We start from the raw sequence: 18812 nt of genomic DNA, 5'->3' as shown, positions 1-18812 counted from the left end.
CCACACATAATTTTTAAATATTAAAAAAAGAAGTGGCAGGGGGTTTTGATTTTTGTAATTACAAATATATTTTATGCTACCAAGAAGCAAGATAATTATCCTTTATACCTTAAAACAGCCATATTTTCAACTGCCACGATACAACATAAAATCTGTAATAGAGTTGTTACTATCGAGTTTTCTCTTTCCTGCCCATCTGCTCTATGTATCTGTGTTCAGTATTCAAGGAAGAAATTTCACTATGTTAATCTTCACTCTGCATCTCCATCTCCCAGAGCCATGCAGATGAAAGAGAGGTGAGCCAGCCATGAACACAGCACTCACAGAGCTCAGCCAGCCACTCATTCACATCCTCCATCGTTGCATTTATCCGTGTCTCATCGTTCGGGAGATTAATCCGACATTTCGGGTGGAATATGTACGTGGGGTCGACTGTTTCTAACTTGATCTTTGTACTTAGCTGCTGCAGGACCCAAAGGAGGTTCAGCATAAAGCCGTCTGTGGACACCAACCGATCATCTGCCTGGGACACAAAGTGAAAGCAATTCAAATGACTGGTAAGTACAAATTCCTATGAGAGCACCTGGGGCACTCCAGTGTGACCACTCCCTAAAGTCAGTAACCAGACGTAAGGTGATGCCAGCCAAGCAAGGTCCCACCTATCCATTACCACGTCCTCACTGACCGTCTGCATAGCACAATTCATAGTTAGAGAGGGAGTGAAGGTCAGAGAACCGGGAAGCAAAGGCAGAACAAATGTAGCTTCCGTTCTCGTTCTTATTTCTCAGGAACATCAATCAGCACAACGAGCTGCACCCCATGTGACAGCTTTGTCGTGTAAACAATGAGCATAGACCCACATGAGCAACTAAGAAGCCATTAGAGCTGAGCGACCACTGTACACTAGGGACTATTCTTTTTTTTTTTTTTTTTTTTTTTTTTTTTTTGGTTTTTCGAGACAGGGTTTCTCTGTGGTTTTGGAGCCTGTCCTGGAACTAGCTCTGTAGACCAGGCTGGTCTCGAACTCATAGAGATCCGCCTGCCTCTGCCTCCCGAGTGCTGGGATTAAAGGCGTGCGCCACCACCGCCAGGCCACTAGGGACTATTCTAATGCTTTACGTAGAAGCAGCCCACAAATCAGCAGTCACTCCTAATCCCATTCACCAAATGGAGACCCTGAGGCACAGAGAAATGCAGGTGTGGCCGATTTATAGACCACATGCAGCTGAGGCCGGCTATGAATGTGGCCCAACATAAAACTGTGACTCACATAGAACAGGGTGAAATTTCTGTGTGATCTCCTTTGACTGCATGGTCCTTGGGTGCTGAGCTACCTATGGCACCAAGTGACAATGTCAAGGGACTGGACACAGCAGACACTGTACGCAGCACCAGAAGTCACTGGGCTTTTGCTCTTCTCTATACTTTTATTATTTTGCTTACAAGTTCATTCTATTAATAATAATCTGGAATTTTTAATTTCCCTGCTCTTACCATGAGCAATGTAGATCTTCTTCAGGCCTGCTCCTGCCCCTGTGATCTCCTGGCTGACGCCCCTCCCCTTCAGTGTATCCCACTACAGTCCTCACCGATAAGCCCTGACCAGACTCAAGCTTCTTTTTCACCTGCACATTTGCCCCCAGTCACAAAGGCCTACATCCTGGCTCACAATGAAGCTGGCCCATTTCTGCTCTACTACTTTATAAGTACTGTGTATGTTCTAGCCTTGTAACGACAGGCTCCTCAGTCAAGGCTTTGATACAACGCCACCTCCTCAGAGAGGCCACCCTGCTACCTGATCAAAATTCATTCCTGTACCTTCCTTCTGGCACACCACAGACACTCCCAAACCTGCGCACTTCCATCTCGGACTCTACTCCTGTCTGGAATACTGCACTTGCACGTCTACTCCCTACCAGAGAACTCAGGATCCACACAAGGGGGAGACTCGCCTGTCTTGTTGCACGCTGTCTTCCTGATCCCCAGCACTCAGCCTGGGAGGAGCTGCATTAAGTCTGAGCAAGATAAACAGGTTCAATGAGCACCTGAGGCATTAGGGTGACTCGTACCTGCATCTGGGCTTTCTTCATATTGGCATTGACGATGGCCGCCATGTAACTGAGAGCTGCTTCACGAGTTTCGCCATTTAACAATACACTATGCAGAATCTTGAAAAGCTCTTGCTGAATTATTTTCAAAAAGAAAAAACAATTGACTTCTTTTTTACTTTGAGATTAGCTTACCACTCCCCCTTCCTCTTCCACACCCATTCCTTGTATGGACGCCAAGACAGTCAGCACATAGAAGTGTGTGTGGGAAAGCAGGACCTCGGAGGGCAGCAGCGTGCAGTGGGGAGGATGCTGAGCAGCCACAGGTTTAATAACCCAGCCTCTGTCACTGCCATCCCATGACCAATATGGCTTCAATTGGCAAAGGCACTTCACGTTTGCAGTTGAGGACAAGGGATCAGCAAAGGGTGCCACACTATCAGCTTTTGCTCATCCCCATGGTTTCCATGGTTATGGCAAGATGGAGGGAAAGCACGGCCACTGGACATCACTCCAGCCCTCAGTGACAGTCCCAGAGAAACAGCATAGCTGGACTTCAGTCATTACTCATGTCACAGTGGGGCTCTCTGGGAGACCTAACTGTACCCTCGAGGTGCTGGGCCTGGGCTCCATCTCTGCCCCGAAGCAGCAACAAGAGCTAACAGCAATGAGCTGAGCTCTACACGGAGCATCTTCCTCGTAGCACATCTGCCTTCTGTGACGCGGGAGACCCCGGCAGCACTCATCTATGAAACAGGCTTTCTTCCCCCGGGAGGCCCTCGCCTCTGCTTCCCTTCTCAACACCTACCCGTCCCAGCTCCAGGTAATGCTGTAGTGACTGGCTGACGACACGGGTGTTCTCCAGGGTAATGGTGGGCCCTGAGAAGTATTTCTCAACCACCTTTGCCTGAAAGGAGACGGGAAATACTCGATCAGCATACAGTGACCACCTGGGAAGGGCTGAGCGGGCGTCAAATGTGTACTCACATCGTCCTCCGCAAAGACCGAGAAGCTAAAGAAGGCCCCTAAGTAGGAGAGTCTCTGCAGCTCCCGCCCAGAACCAGGGCTTAAAGACTTCGGCAACCACAGGGGCAAAGAGGCGACCTAGAGACAACACAGGGGGACCCATCAAAGCTGCTGAGGGAGATGGTGTGGGAGGAGCCCAGAGTGCCCAGCAATCAGCTATACAGGTGGTTCTGGCCACCAAGCACCCCCAAAATACAAGGTACAAGTCAGGTTCCTTTTAATATTTTTTTGACTTCTGACAGTAGGTGCTCTCCAAGTTCCACACTTTTGTAACAAGCACTTTACGTTTTTTATTGATTCTTTCAGAATGTCGTGTGTGTGTGTGTGTGTGTGTGTGTGTGTGTGTGTGTGTGTGGTCTGACATTTCTCCCCACTGTCCTGTTTTTCTCCTCTGCTCTCCCCAATCTCTTTTCCCCCAGCACTGCTTCTGTTCTCGTGCGATTCTTGTATAGCACACTGCACCTGAGCACAAGCGGGCACCACCACTGCAGCAAGGTTCCCGCAGCAGCAGGCAGACACTGAGGGCTATGACTCCCCCAAGCCTACAAGAGGTCAGGACACTCCTAAGTGAAGCTTACAAGACCCGTTGTGATGTTCCTCAGAGGGTCTGCTCATTTCCCACAGCACCTGCTACTCTTGCTGTAGAGCACTTAGCCCCCGGAAAAGCAGACAAAGGAAATACGTCGGCACAGAAGACACCACATAGAACAGCGATTTACAGCAGGAGGGCGTTACCCCCCTCCCCGCGTCTGTCTCTATCCAAATGTCTTTCACGAGAAGTCTGTAGCTGACACTACTTGTCCTCTGAGCGGTGACAGAATCAGCGCATGGGTTCACCAGGTGACACTTACCAAACTGCATACAGGGTGTGTCTTCCCAAACTTGGTTTCACAGAGTTCACCTAGTGCCTAGAAATAAGACAGGACAGAATCACTGGGTATGTTCTGTTTCACACTGCTGTTGTGTGTGACAGCAAGGGACAACTTTCATTTCCACTCCAAATGCTTGACGATGCTCATTATGAGGGCATCAACTTCACTACTTTTCCTACTTAGTAAAGGAACACACACGAATGGCAAAACAAAACAAAAAGAACACATACAAAAACAGGTGTTGGTGGCTCATGCCTTTAATGCCAGCACCCAGGAGGCAGAGGCAGGAGATCTCTGTGAGATCTGTTAGAGGCCAGCCTGGTCTACAGAGCAAGTTCCAGGACAGCCAGGATTATTTCCCAGAGAAACCCTGTCTCAAAAAACCAAAAACAACAACGAAAAGAAAAACAACCCTGTCTATGTGGCCTGGTGCGTACCTTTAGTCCCAGCACTCAGGAGGCAGAGGCAGGCTGATCTCTGTGAACTGGAGGCTAGTCTGATCTATGGAGTTCCAGGATAGCCAGCGCTACATAGTGAGACCCTGTCTCAAACAAAACAAAATAAATACCTTTGTGGGAAGGGGGAAAACATGATAAAAAAATATTTCATGAAAGAATATTTAAATTAAAAAAAAAAAAAGCATTTAGGAAATGGAGCACACAGAGAACAGCTAGAATCACTCGGACACTCTGGTGTCCTTTCCAAAGGGTGTGAACGTAGTCTTGAAGACTGAGTTTTTGCTTAATGTCATTTCATAACACAAGATTTTTTGCATGGACTGTGTGTGCTAATCCTGCCAGCGCTAACCAGGGCTTTACCCTGGACCCAAAAAGCTACCAGATGCAGATCACTTAAAAGGATGACATGGCTTCCGGCATGAGCAGGCGCGGTAACTCTTCTTCAGTGCTGTCTTCATTCTATACCAGACAGTCATGACCACAGTTTAGCCGAAGTCCATCAAGCCACAACGAATATGAAATTAGTTTCTCCGTGACTTAGAAAGAAGCTGCCTATCAGCCATCGAGCCATGAACAGACGCAGTGACGTCACTGATACAAAGAACTGCTGAGGCATGCAAGTTCTCACTGCGCAGAGTAGGATACCGCACTAACACCACAGGGAAAGCCTAAGACAATGTCACCACCAGGCAGCACACCATCCACAAAGGAAGACAAACTCGGGAGGCGGCAGCCATATGACAGCATCATCATTTATTGCTGCTTTTGTTATTGTGTTATTGTCTGTGCGTGTGCTTCTTTCAGATGAGACTTTGCTATGTCCCCCTAACCTCCTAAATGCTGGCTCTGCAGACATATGCCACACGTCCAGTAGCATCAGCATAAAAGACAGCTCCAGCAATCACACCATAGAATAAAGCAATAATCCAGCAATTTCTGCGCTAGCTCCAGAAGCCTTTCTCTTCCTGCCCATTTCCCATCCCCGCCTCACTTTCCTCTCTGCCCTTTAGATACACCCTCGTTATTGTACCAGCATCAACAGCAGGCTCCAATTAAACCACTGTCTACCACAAAGGATGCTTCTGTCGTTCACGAGGACATTTTGTTGATATGTCACTACACACTCTTCACTGGAACATTAAACTACTCCAGATGGGGGCTGAGAAGTCAGCAGTCCCAAAGGAGCATTTACAAGACAGTGAGGGCACAGGCAGCACCGACTGAAAACCTCAGCTGAAACAACAGTGACAATCCCACGTCCTCTCTGCCCTCGCCATACGGTTTATGGGAAACCTGAGGAATATGACTGCAACACAAAGTCTCAGAAACAAGATCCGCATTTTTATTTACTTACTTTCTTGGTGGTTTCTGTTGTTGTTGATTATTGTTTTTTGAGACAGGATCTTACTATGCAGCCCAGGTTTGCCTGAACTCACCATGAATTTCAGGCTGGTTCGCCCAACCCAGCCTCCTGAGTGCAGAACTACAGTACACCTGGATCTAACTTCTTTCTTTACCTGCTTTCCTCCACCCAGGGTAGTCTCAAGCGCGTATGTGATCTCACTATGGTAGAGGTGGATGGTCGAGCTCACGACCCTCCTGCTTTGACAGACCTGGCTCACTCTGTAGCCTAGGCTGGCCTAGAATTCACTGAGTAGCTGATCCGGCCTTTAATTCACGATTAGCTTTCTTGCCTCAGATTCCCAACGGCTGGGGTGAGGTGAGAACCAGACGCGGCCAGGCCTCACACTCTCACTCATTGAGTGAGGACGTTCACCCTGCTAATGCTGCGACAGTTCTGTCACCTGTGTGAGCATTTGTCACAGTATATAACTCTCAAGATATTTTGCTATGATACAATTTTTACCATGAATTATTAACAGCCCAAAGCAGCAGTTCTCAACCTGTGGGCCATGAGCCTTTTTCACCTAAGACCATTGGAAAACACAGATATTTACAGTATGATTCATAACAGTAGCAAAATTACAGTTATAAAGTAGTAACAAAAATGGTTTCACAGTTGGGGGTGAGCACAACATAAGGCACTGTATTAAAGGTTGAGGACCACTGTGTTAAAGAGTCTCAGCGTCAGGAGGGCTGAGGACCGCTGGGTTAAAGGTCTCCGCGTTGGAGGATGAGAAGCAAGGCTCTAAGGGAAGAGAGCTTGTTTCCCGAGCTCTGTGATCTGGTACCATTACCAGGTACCAAGGCATCAATAGCATAATAGAATCAAATCAATAGAATGAGTACAAGGAACAAAGTATCAATTTCTCTATGATCAATTTATACAAAGTTGTAAATGTACATAGAGTAAGAGTTTCATGGCTTGGCAGGTTTTCAGTACAACCCTGTAAAAAAAAAAAAAAGGAATACCTGAAGGCATGTCTCCCAAAACGCCAAAGAAGCAAATTCTAAGCAGAAGAGTCTCTCATTTGTTTTTTAAATTTTTTGAGATAGGGTCTCTCTGCAGAGCTCTGGTTGTTCTGGAACTATGTAGACCAGGCTGTCCTGGAACTCTGAAATCTGCCGCCTCCACCTCCCGAGTGCTGGCATTAAAGGCGGCGCCACCATGGCTCTCACAAGCACAGCAGTGGTTTATGACAGCTGCACCCCCAGTGGAAATCTAGCTAAAGATTCTGCCCATAATTTCTGCTTGTTTTGAGCACCTTGGGGCATCAGGCACATCTCTGTTTTGAAGAAAATAGCACAGATGAGACGCATGGCTTCACAGATTCACTGTGCCCAGTACACAGAGATAAACTGCATTACCTCACAGGTAGAACAGTGCCCTTTGACCTTACCCCTAGTAATCTGTTTCTGTGTGGGGGAGGGAGGGATGGGTGTTTGCAAGGATGCACATGTGTGCTCACATGGGTGGAGGAACGGGAGTGATGTTGGGAATCTTCCAGCTTATTCTCACTGAGGCAGAGTCTCTCCATCAAACTCCCAGATCAGCAACAATGGCTAGTTTCTCTAGCTGGCCTGATCCAGGGATCCTCCAGCTCCACCTTCTAAGGCTAGAATGACAAGCAGGGCACTCGACACGCCCAGATTTATGTGGGTCCAGGCTTCCTGATTTTCAGGCAAGCACTCTGACTACTAAGTCATCTCCCCAGGCTCTATTCATAGGTTAACAGATTCACTTAGTGTATGTGCGCATATGTGTGTATGCAAGTGGACACACATATGCCACAGCACATGTTGGGAAGTCAGAATAAAACTTTCGGAGCTGGTTATTGTCTTCCACCTTGTTTGGGGGCAGAATCTCTGATTTCTGTCACTGCACTTTGCTATTCCAAGCTAGTTGGCCCATGAGCTTTTGGCCAGTTGTCCTGTGTCCACCTCTGACCTTCCCCGAGACGTACTGGGACTACAGTTACAAGCCCCCATATCTGGCCTTTCATGTGCAGCCACAGGAAGCAAACTCAGGTCACAGGATCATGTGGCAAATATTTTAGCCTACTGAGCTAGCTGTGGCTCAGTAAACAAGATTTTCCCCCTGCTGGTCACGAGCACACACAACTGTAAGCCAAGCACTTAGGAAGCAGAAGGAGGTTCATGAGTACAGGGCTAGCCTGGGCTACACAGGGAGATATTAAAATGATTTCATTCATTGGGGAATTTTAAAAAAGATTTATTTTCATTTATGTGCACATGTGCATGTGCCTCCTGAGTACAGGTACTTGTGTGGGCCAGAAGAGGGCAAAGTTCATGGGGCTGGAGTTACAGGCAGTTTTGCAAACCAAGCCCAGGTAACATAGAAGAGCAACAAGCACTTATAACTGCTGAGCCACTTCTCCAGCCCCAATTTGCTGATGCTGTTTTCCATCTATTTTTACTGTGTGTGGGGGGGATACAGAATATATGTGCAAGACAGAGGAGAACTTACGGATTTGGTACTCTCCCTCATCCTTACGTGGGTTTAGGCTTGCACAGCAAGCATTTTAAGATGAGCCAGACTCTTAAGGGTTTCTCTTTAAAATCCCAAGTATGGTTTGTGCTGTTCTGAAAATCAGCAAGTTGCCCCCAAGAGTGATGCTTTGTGCTAGCAATCTAGGCTGGCAAAGCACACTGGCATCAGAGCTTCACTCGCTGCGTCTGGGACTGGTAGGGGTGGAGTGCAGAGGGCTACAATGCACCCAGGCAGCTCAGCACACAACCGCATTCCATCTGGCCACACCAGGCTCCAGGCTTTACATGTGAATGCGGGATTAATCTACACCGTCACTGCAACACATGAAAGGTAGAGGCGGTGAGACCAGACTCAACAGTCATCTTAAGCCTGAAGACATGAGACTGTCTCAAAAACTAAAACATTTGAAAACATGACTGAACAGAGATCTAAGAGGAAGTGTCTTTTACCATGAGGGGGTATTTGAAGTAGTCACTGTCGAGAGAGCACTCCTTGGCAGCCAGAGCCAGGCCTTGTAAAACAGGGATAAAGATCTGTAAGAAAGAAAGGCACAGACATTAGACTGAAGGCAAACAAAGCATGTCGGGCAAGGCACTGGGGATCGGCTGTTCATAGGAGAATGGGCACCTTTATCAGTGGCTGTATCACTAGAGAGAGAAATTATCTTTCCATCCCATCCCCCAGCCACCACTAACTGCAGGGGAGGGGGGAGCTGTATGAGTCCTCCCCTACTCCATGACTCAGCGCAGATGCACGAGTATCCACTGGCCACTGTACCTGCTTGAACACCTCTTCATCCTGGTGAGTGGTCCTCACCAGCTCCTGAATGAAGCCGTACGGGAGGTTCCTGCACAGCATGTATGGCACGAGGAAGGACGGCTGCTGCAAGGACCTGCAGACCCAAGAGAAGCAAGGACTGTGATGGAAGCACATGGAACACCATGGCCCATAGACTACCCAGTCACACAAACATACATTTTAAATGAGACACCAGAAGAAATAACACAAGCAACTCTTTCTTTGTGGAGTCCTATCAAAGTGAAGAGTCAGGGCTGGGACCTCAGCCACAAGACACTTTACTAGCAAGTGCGAAGCCCCAGGTCAGATCCTTGGCAACGGAAAATAAATAATAAACGCACCTAAAATGAATTATGGGAATGAGAGAGATGGCTCGGTACTTAAGAGCTCTTATAGAAGTTATGTTTGGTTTCCGGCACCCGTGTGGTGGCTCACAACTGTTTTTAACTCCAGTTCCAGGAGATCCAACGCCTTCTTCTGACGTCCAAGAGCACCGCAAGCACCCGGTACATGCGGCACACGCACACACACACAAGCAAAATGCCCGTACACACAGTGAACCTAAAACTCCTTTAAACAATGAAAAAGAATTGTTGTTCATTTATTTGTTTATGTCTCATCCACATTGAGGAAAAGATTAGTAATCAAACACTTTTTTTTTTGTTACTTGTTTTTTTGTTTGGTTTATTTTGGTTAGTTTTTCAAGACAAGGCTTAAAAACTCCAAAACATATAGTACAGGGAATAGCAGAAAGGAAAAATGCAACTTTTTCCATTTTTCCTTTAGCTATTTTTGCATAAAAAACAGCAAACGCAGACTAGAGGGATTGACGCCAGTACTTAAAGAACACGGCTGTTCTTCCAAAGGACCTGGGTTCAATTCCCAGTGTCCACACAGAGGTTAACAACTGTCTCGAACTCCAGTTCCAGAGGGAGCCAATGGCTTTTTCTGGCCTCTGTGGCCACCGGGCATGCACGTGATACACAGATATACAAGCAGATAAAACACCCATGCACGTAAAATAAAACATTCTAAAAATGCAATCTTTTACTAATGTTGAAAGTGATGCAGATTTTTCTGATACAGGCAAATCACAGAACTTTGGCCAATTTCCAAATCATTTCCCTACTGTATTTTATTTTATCTTGTCTTTATGAAGGGTCTCATCATTAAATCCAGGCTGGCCTAGAACTTACAGCTTAGGCCAGACTGGCCTTGAATTGGTGGCGATCCTCTTGCCTCTGCCTCTTGCTAGGAATATAGGTATGTGCCCCTTCACCTGGTTCTCCCCCCCCCCCACTATTCTCTAACACCTAGTAACAGAAACCAACATGGAGACACATGGAACACGATCATTTTGTCACAAACACACACTAACTTCAAACACTAGGTTTTAAATTAAATTATTAATATTCTGCCTTGGTTCTTCATATTTCAAAGGTACACAGAACTCTTAAAAGGTAACTAACTTCTTTTCCAAAACAGACTCTATACTATTTAGAAGATGAAAACATTATTTTATTACCACGGTATTCATGGAGGAAAGACTCAGGCCTTAGATGGATCTATTTTTATCTTATGTGTGAGTGTTTGTCCTGTATGTATGTCTATGTATTATACCACATGTATACAGTGTCCTCAGAGGCCAGAAGAGGGCATCAGATCTCCTGGAACTGGGGTTACAGATACTATTACCCACCAAGTATATGCTGGGGATCGAACCCAAGACTTCATTCACCAAGAGCAGCCAGTGCTCTTAACCACTGAACTATCTCTCCAGCCTGAGCTTTGAAGACTGAATCAAACCCATTCCCTGTACAGGTCACAGAGTTATCTAGCCTAGCATAAAACAGCTGGAAGACGGAATCCAGTGAGAGATGGCCCTCCCTCCAAACACCAGAAACACGCAACATGCGAGTCAGTCATACCTGGGCTGTGTGAGGGAACCTTGCAGCACTAGCGCGGTGTGGGAGATGCACTGCGAGCGGATGTTGCTCAGAAGCTGGCTGACTGCTGGCTGGCTGCACATCTGGAGAAGAAAGTCAGAGTCAGGATGACACACCGGAAAAGGGCTGGAGGAGAGCAATGGCTAGAAAATGCCCTGCTTCCCTCTCCCTAGACTCAGAATGGACAAAGTACATGAAGTGTGCCACTGGCCTGTGCCACCTGTACTGAGGCAATAAGGGAACACGGAGCAGAATGGGGGGGGGCACACCCAAGGTATTTCCTTTTCGGGGTGTTAGATCATACTTTGAGGCAGGGTCTTTCATACAATAGCCCGGTTTGGTTTCAAACTCACAGCAATCCTCCTGTCCCGGGCTCCCAGAGTGCAGAACTGAAAAGTGTGCACCACCATTTCTACCTAGCATGTCTTTGCTTTTGCTAAGACTAAGGACAATCCCTGAAGAGGCCACACAAATTTAAAACTAACACAGGCAAAGTTAAACAGTGAAATGGTAGGGAATGAGATGGGCCAGGTGTGGTGGCACATGCCGTTGATCCCAGGTGCCAGAGGCAAGTGGCTCTCTGTGAGTTCGAGGCCTGTCCGAGCTATCTAGTTGAGACTCCATCTCAAAATAAGGGGCTGGGAGAGGGTAATGCTTCCTTGGTTTAGCGTGATCCTACAGCTTGTTATTTAATAATTCTGACAATTAGAGCTCCATCTCTGAGGGGCAACTCTTACTCATACATGGCTGCTCGGATTCACTGGGCAACTGTGAAAATCTAAGCTCATGGACTGATTACAGGTCCTAGAATCCACAGCATTGCTTTGGATGTTTTCAGAATTATATCAGGCAATTGGTACTTTGGTTTCAAGATAAGCATGTCCCCTGAAGGCTCACATGATAGCCCGCTGATGAAAACTGGAGGGCGAGGAGATCACCATGGCTGTGACTCTAGCTTCAGCAATGTGCTGCTGATGATACAGCAGACCTGCTAGGTAAGGCCTCATAAAGGGACATAGGTCAGCATGTGACTGGGCTCTTCCTGTTTTTCTCTGCTTCCCAGCCACCATGATGCTTCCCAGCAACATGGCTGTACCACACTTGTCCACCATGACGTTCACCATATCCCAGAAACAAGGGCTCAGCTGATGATGGATTTAGATGTCTGTGAGCACACTGCACCTCTCCTCCTGTGAGCTTCCTGACCATGTGTGACACAGGGCAGATGAAGGAGAGGCCTCCAGAGCCAAGGCGCGTGGGCTCATGCCTAAGCTCTGGCATCACCTCTCTCCACAGCAATGTGTTACAGGCAGATCCTGAGCTGCCAGTGTTCTGCCTGGTCCCTACCAGCTGCTCCATCACTCCTGACTGATCAGTGACCAGCTTCCCCTGGAACAGCGACAAGCACGTACACAAGATAACCAGTTTGCTTTCTTTCTGGTCCATCCACTTCACAGTACCTTTGGTGCTTTTTTTTCCTCTATTCCAACTCGGTCAAAACACTCGATGAGGTAGTTCAGCATGTCTGTCTCCTTGCAGGTCTCAATGGTGAAATGATCACTGTACGAATCCCAGTTACTTGCTCCACCAGAGGCTCCCAAACTTTGGAGAAGAGAAAAAACATTGACAATGCTTACCTCTTAGCGACCATTCCTACAGAGAAGCCTGACACTCTGCAGCAGAAAGCCTGTTAGGAGCCCGGCATCCACGGTGAAGCACAAACACCCATGCAGCCAGACTGGAGCTCACCGATGCTTTATCTGCTCCCAGCCCAACCATTGATCTCTTATAAACATGTTCTAGCCTGTCAATGGGACCTGGCCTTTCTAGGGAGGGCACCTTATAAATCAGAAGGACTGGGAATCGCTGCTGACTATAGAACAGCTAGAGTCAACCACAGGTTCATAAGCCAAACCGAGTAGCATCACTTGGGCAGAAACAAGTGGCCAGACAATATTATAATCCATCACCTCAGGAGAGACGCTCTAAGCGACTATGGATACTATCTCTCACTTCTAGGACAGCTACTTAGACCTGAACGGACTTCACTCAGCATTGACAACAGGCCAGAACTTACAGAAAATACCAAAGTGTAAGGAAACAAAAATCCTGCAAGGAGTAAGCTCCACTGGGCTGTCTTCCAGCTTAGATTGCTACCTGCACCCACAGCCTTCACTACACCTGCAGGGGGCAGTATGGAACACTGCTGCTGTTTGCAGTGACTATTCCCACACAAAGGCCAAACATCACAGTGGTTTAGGCTCAAGGATACTGAGTAAAGCTGAGGTTAACCTCAAACAGATCACAAACCAAACTGGGTGTTGAACTACCACACTCATCTGTTACATACAAAGATCACAAGAAGTTTAAGACGGAGGAAGAAGTCAGGGAATTCTTTAAAAAAAAAAAGGGGGGGGGAACACATCACATATGGAAGATGATAAAGACGGAAATAACCAGAATCGTGATAGAAACGTTTCTCCTCCAACCTCACGCAAAGTACAGAAACTAAAAGGCCCAGGAACTGAGATAGCAATAATATGCTATGGACTCAGAGGAATGCATCATTAATTTTGGGAAATCCAGGAATAAATCACCCTGCACTGGGGACTCCACATAGCTGACCTGAGAGAGAATGAAAGCAGGGTGTGGAAATAACGTTATAGAGCCAAGACTTCAGGACAGAGGCTAACAAACCTGATTTACTAGAATTTATAATACAGCCTGATAAAAATTTTAAAAGAAAGGGAGGAAGGAGGCTAAGGGGCAGTCTAGACGAAAGGGCAGGCCTCCGGTTTGCAGGGTACCTCACTGGATCCTGGACAAAGGCAGCCTGGGGAAGCTAAAGCAGGGTACAATCGTTCTGAGGCAGCCACCACAGTCTGGGTGTGCCTTACCTTAGGACCTCTGGCAGGTCCTAACCGGCTAGACAGTAGAAGCCTGCACTGTGTGATGAAGCACAGGAGAAACTCATCCAGTACAAGCGTGCTGAGTGCAGCGAGTCCTGGGAAACCTGCCCGATCCACAGCAGTCTGAGTTCATCTGTGACTCTCTATTTACCACACAATCTGAAGACGGGCATCGTTAATACAGCCTACATGTATGTGTAATTCATAGTAATTTTCCTTGTAGCAGCTCTCACAGATGTCAATGAAAACATACTTGGTGTTTAAAATGAAAAACTTAAACTGTTTTCCTGATAAGCCTACATTTCAAACATTTTCTGAAGCTAAAAGAACAACTTACATTTGACGCCTGTGGCTCCTTACCAGCTGCAGGCAGTGAGTTAACAACCAGACGAGCATGTGAACTGTGTCTGAGGGAATACAACATGCAACTGCGGCTGAGTCACAAACTGCTCCCACCAACACACTCCAATTAACAATCGCTGTCACTTCGAAGATTGTTGCAAGTGTTCCTTCCACTAGACCATGAAGAAAGACAGGAGACAGGTACCCTGGCATACACCTGTAATCCCAGCACTCAGGGAGACAGGAGACAGGTACCCTGGCATACACCTGTAATCCCAGCACTCAGGGAGTCAGGAGACAGGTACCCTGGCATACACCTGTAATCCCAACACTCAGAGAGACAGGAGATAGGTCCATGGCACACCTAAAATCCCAGTAATCATGGGCAAAGTAGTAGATAACAGATCATCCTAGGTTACATAGTGAGACCCTGTGACAGGGTACATAACAATCTATCTAGACAACACAAAGAAAGGACCAAGAACAAATCGGATGATTTTCAAAGCTAAGAGATGTTTCATGAATCAGACATCAAACAATCAGTTGATTTTCATCAGAAAAAAGAAGAAAGAAGTAAGATGAACCTTCACCCAACACAGAAATAGAGAGAAAACCCTGTGTCTATCAACATGATGTTTGAGGTGCTAGAGGCAACCACTCTCATTAACACTAAGTCAAGGCTAAGAGTCAGTGGTCAAGACAACTGTGAAGTCTCAATACATCCACATTGTGAATACTGCAGAGGAGAAAGGGTGTATTTATACGGATACATGACATTCTAAATACTGGCCAATATGTAGATGAGGTCCAGTAGACTGGACCTTGAGTCCTGGCTGTTCGGGAGGCTGAGGAAAGAGGGTGGATGACGTCCCGGAGTTGAAAGCCAGCACCAATAACACAGTAGACCCCTCGACCATACTGAACAACTTGCTCCTTTCTATTTCTAAAAGAGGGTGACTTATACACTTTCAAGATCTGACATTCTAAAATCCTGGGAATGTTTCAAATTTAGGTTACAAAAACAGTTTAAAAACTTAAACCACCACTTAAGAAACTGTAAGCCTCTCACCAGCAGTCCACCAGCAGTCCGAATTAACCAGGTAATCGTTGGCATAACAGGAATGTAGCACAATGTTCCCAAAACAAAAAAAGTACTCTACAAAAAATAATGCATGCCTCATATGCAGATAGACTGAATTACATTTCAAATGCACCAACCCCTGCTTCTTAAAGGGCGCCAGTGCATTTCCTTCTCTAACAGGAACTCACTTCCCATTTACCAAGCTCTGCGTGTGTGCATGTGTGATCACCACTGAGCGCTGTTCCTCAAGAGCATGAGTCTTTAGAACGCTGCAGACAGTCGGTGCAGAGAGCAGAGGTCAGCGGCCAGGCTAGTGGACGGGACAAGTGGGAGATGGAAACTTCCTGCCCACTCTTCCCATACTGCGGCCTCTAACAGGAACCGCAGTGCACACATCAGCTTCCCTCTCTACTCATGACCTTCACTGGGATAACTGGGCAAACAAGGAATAATACAAAAGACAACACCATTCAATTTCTTCCTAGATACCAAGTTCCCAAGAATCAATTAGAAGGCTTTTCTCGTGGTGTCTGAATCACAAGGTGTCTTCCCTCACTCCAAGAGAAGCATTTCTTCCCGTAGAAGGAATTGTCCTTCCCCCACGCCTTTTCATCTTTGCTTATTTATCTTAAAATTATGTTTATTTAAGATATACAGCTATGCATGCGTGAGTACATGTGAATACGTACACACACTTGTGGGGTAGTGTGTGTGTGTGTGTGTGTGTGTGTGTGTACATGAAACACAGCACCAGGAGGGAAGTAGAAGAAATCTTCAGAAGTCAGTCTTCTACTCTCCTCCTGCTATGTGGGTCAAACTCAAGCTGTCGGGCTAGTCCTTTGCCGGAGGAGGATGTTCTTTAGAAGACTGGGGAGCCATCTCCACGCCCGCCAGTTTTTATCAAGTTTTACTAAGTCCAGACTCTGCATTTGAGAGCTTGGCTTACTCCCCTTAGCGCAGTAATCTGTGGTGGCAGAGCACTTCCACACGAACTCGGCTGACCCTCGACACCAAGTACTTCTGGTACTTTCTTTTACTTCTTTCTCCAAGTTCACTGTAGAAGTCCTTCCTTTCTTTAGAGGCTGGTTGTCCTTGAGACATTTTGTTCTTAACTGTGTAAAACTCATGAGGGATTGTTTTCCAGGTTTCTTTCTGTTTACTTATTTGGTTTTTTTGAGACAGAGTTTCTCTGTGTAGTCCTGGTTGTGCTGGAATGTGCTCTGTAGTCTAGACCTCAAACTCAGATATCCACCTGCCACTGCTTCCTGAGTGTTGGGATTAAAGGCATGTTGTGGTGGCATTTCATTTGTATTTTAATAAATAAAACTTGCCTGAAGATCAGAGAGTAAAACAGCCCCACTGGTCAACCTTACAGACCAGGCTATGGTATCACACACCTTTAATCCCAATAGCCACATTAGTTTGCCATAGAAATCAGGTAGTGCATGCCTTTAATCCCAGCCCTAGAGAGGAATATAAAATGGGAGGAAACAGCTCTCAGACACAGTCTCATTCTGAGATTCCTGGATCACCATTTCAGACTTAGGTCAAGGTAAGAGCCAGTGGCTGGCTGTTTTGCTTTTTTGATCTTCAGGTTGAACCCCAATTTCTCTGAGTTTTTATTAATCATGCTTCATGCATCACCATGCTTGGCTTCAAGGTTTCATTCTTAGTGTGATCATTACTGTTACATAGAAAAACGACTCATTTTCCTGCATGCTGACACCTCGCTGAAAGTGCTATTAGACCTCGTAGTTTTCTGATAGAGTATTTTAACAAAGGACCACAAAGATGGAGAGATGGTTCAGTGGTTACAGGCATTTGTTGCTCTTGCAGAGAACCAGTTTGTTTCCCAGCACCCACAATGGCTGCTCACAACCCCTGTAGTTCCAGGACACCCGATGCCCTCTTCTGGCCTCCAGGAGCACCTACATGCTTGCAGTGCACACACATACACTCAGGCACATACACATAAAATTATAAGAAATAAAGTTTTTAAAAGCTACAGAAACAGGCTGGAGAAATGGCTCAGCAATGAACAACACTGGCTGTTATTCCAGAGGATCTGAGTTCAATTTCCAGCAGCCTTACGTCAGTTAACAATGTTGGGAGCATAGCATAAAGGCCCTTGAGCCCGCAGATCTCCAGGGAAACCAGGAATGGTAAGCAATGAAAGACAGGGTTGTCTTTCCAATGGGAAAGATGTAAGGTCTGTCCTTCCATACAGAGCACTGGAAATAGGAAGGGATTAACAGGCTGGTGAGCTGTGTCATCTGCTGGGCCAGGCCACTCAAGCTCCTACAACCAGGACGGGCAGTGGCTAGTAATCTAAATAGCCTTGATCACCAGAGGCTCCCCCAAGCTCCTACAACTAGGCAAAGAGGGGTGGCTAAGAGCCCAAATGACCTCTGTGTATTTGTATGACCAAGACGAAGACAGATGCTTGGGCCCATACATTGTGGCATATTTGTACAAGGTGTGAAGCTACACTGCTGTGATTGGTTTAATAAAGAGGTGAACAGTCAAAATATCTAGGCGGGAGGTCTAGGCGGGACTTACGGGCAAAGAAAGGAAGAAGGACATAATCAAGGCACAGAGGAGATGCAAATGAGACATGGAGAGTAAGTCACACAGGATGAAAGAAAGGTAAAATCCATATGGCAACCGTAGATTAATAGAAGCAGGTTATAAGAGCCAATGGGACAAGCCTAAACAAAGACTGAACTTTCATAATTAAAAATAAGTCTCTGTGTCATTTTCTTTGTGAACTGGTGGTACAAATTAAAGTCAACTACATATGTGGTCCAATGTGGAGAGTCAAATAGCCACAAAGAACCTGGGAAAGCAGTCTCTCGGGTAGGTTCAGCGGCATACAAAGGCATCTCTCTCTCCCTCCCTCCTCCCTTCCTTCTAAGTTTATTGAGACAGGGGTTCTCTGTGTACCTCTGCTGTACTGGAACTCACTCTGTAGACCTGCTGTGCAGCAGAGCGCTTGAGCAGATGGCACGCTAGGTCAAAATGCCTGACATATCAACGGGAGTGGGGGTGGGGAGCAGAGACAGCATGCAGAGTCACATTTAAGGTTTGTCTCACAGTCAGAGAACACTACAAGGGAGCAATAAAGTGGTCCAGATGAAGAAAACCTTTAAGCAGACAAAATAAAAACGGGTGTAGATAGTCATAGGAAAAAAATAGTAAAGTAAAAAAAAAAAATAAAGTCTTTAAAGAGAGAATAAAGTAATATAAAAATAAGCCATATAAAGACGGGAAATGAACAGGGAGTTTGCTGAGAGACACTGGATTACGGAAACTGCTAAATTAAACCAACCTATATTATTTTTAAAATGTCTCAACTCCAAAATGGAAGTCAGAAAATAGGTTGCACTGGGGGAAGGTTATACCTTTCTTTCCACAGGTAA

General features: G+C 46.3%; 1 protein-coding gene across 2 annotated transcripts in view; it reads right to left on the bottom strand.

The window, feature by feature from the left end:
* The window catches only part of Ube4b (ubiquitination factor E4B), a 99470-nt gene that overhangs the window by 33785 nt on the left and 46873 nt on the right, over nucleotides 1-18812 (bottom strand). For both annotated transcript variants that reach the window (XM_050153345.1, XM_050153344.1), the window contains 9 exons: nucleotides 12522-12663; nucleotides 11044-11144; nucleotides 9095-9209; nucleotides 8767-8850; nucleotides 3926-3982; nucleotides 3036-3152; nucleotides 2857-2955; nucleotides 2070-2183; nucleotides 325-523 (listed from right to left, as the gene is read on the bottom strand). In XM_050153345.1, coding sequence (XP_050009302.1) covers nucleotides 325-523; nucleotides 2070-2183; nucleotides 2857-2955; nucleotides 3036-3152; nucleotides 3926-3982; nucleotides 8767-8850; nucleotides 9095-9209; nucleotides 11044-11144; nucleotides 12522-12663 — 1028 coding nt within the window. The remainder of the gene's footprint in view (nucleotides 1-324; nucleotides 524-2069; nucleotides 2184-2856; nucleotides 2956-3035; nucleotides 3153-3925; nucleotides 3983-8766; nucleotides 8851-9094; nucleotides 9210-11043; nucleotides 11145-12521; nucleotides 12664-18812) is intronic.

The sequence above is a fragment of the Alexandromys fortis genome, unplaced genomic scaffold, assembly GCF_014885135.2.
Source record: "Alexandromys fortis isolate MF-2015 unplaced genomic scaffold, M_Fortis_MF-2015_v1.1 scaffold_88, whole genome shotgun sequence".
Lineage (NCBI taxonomy): Eukaryota > Metazoa > Chordata > Mammalia > Rodentia > Cricetidae > Alexandromys > Alexandromys fortis.
Note: the sequence above shows the minus strand (reverse complement) of the source record. Positions and strands in the feature narration are given on the sequence as shown.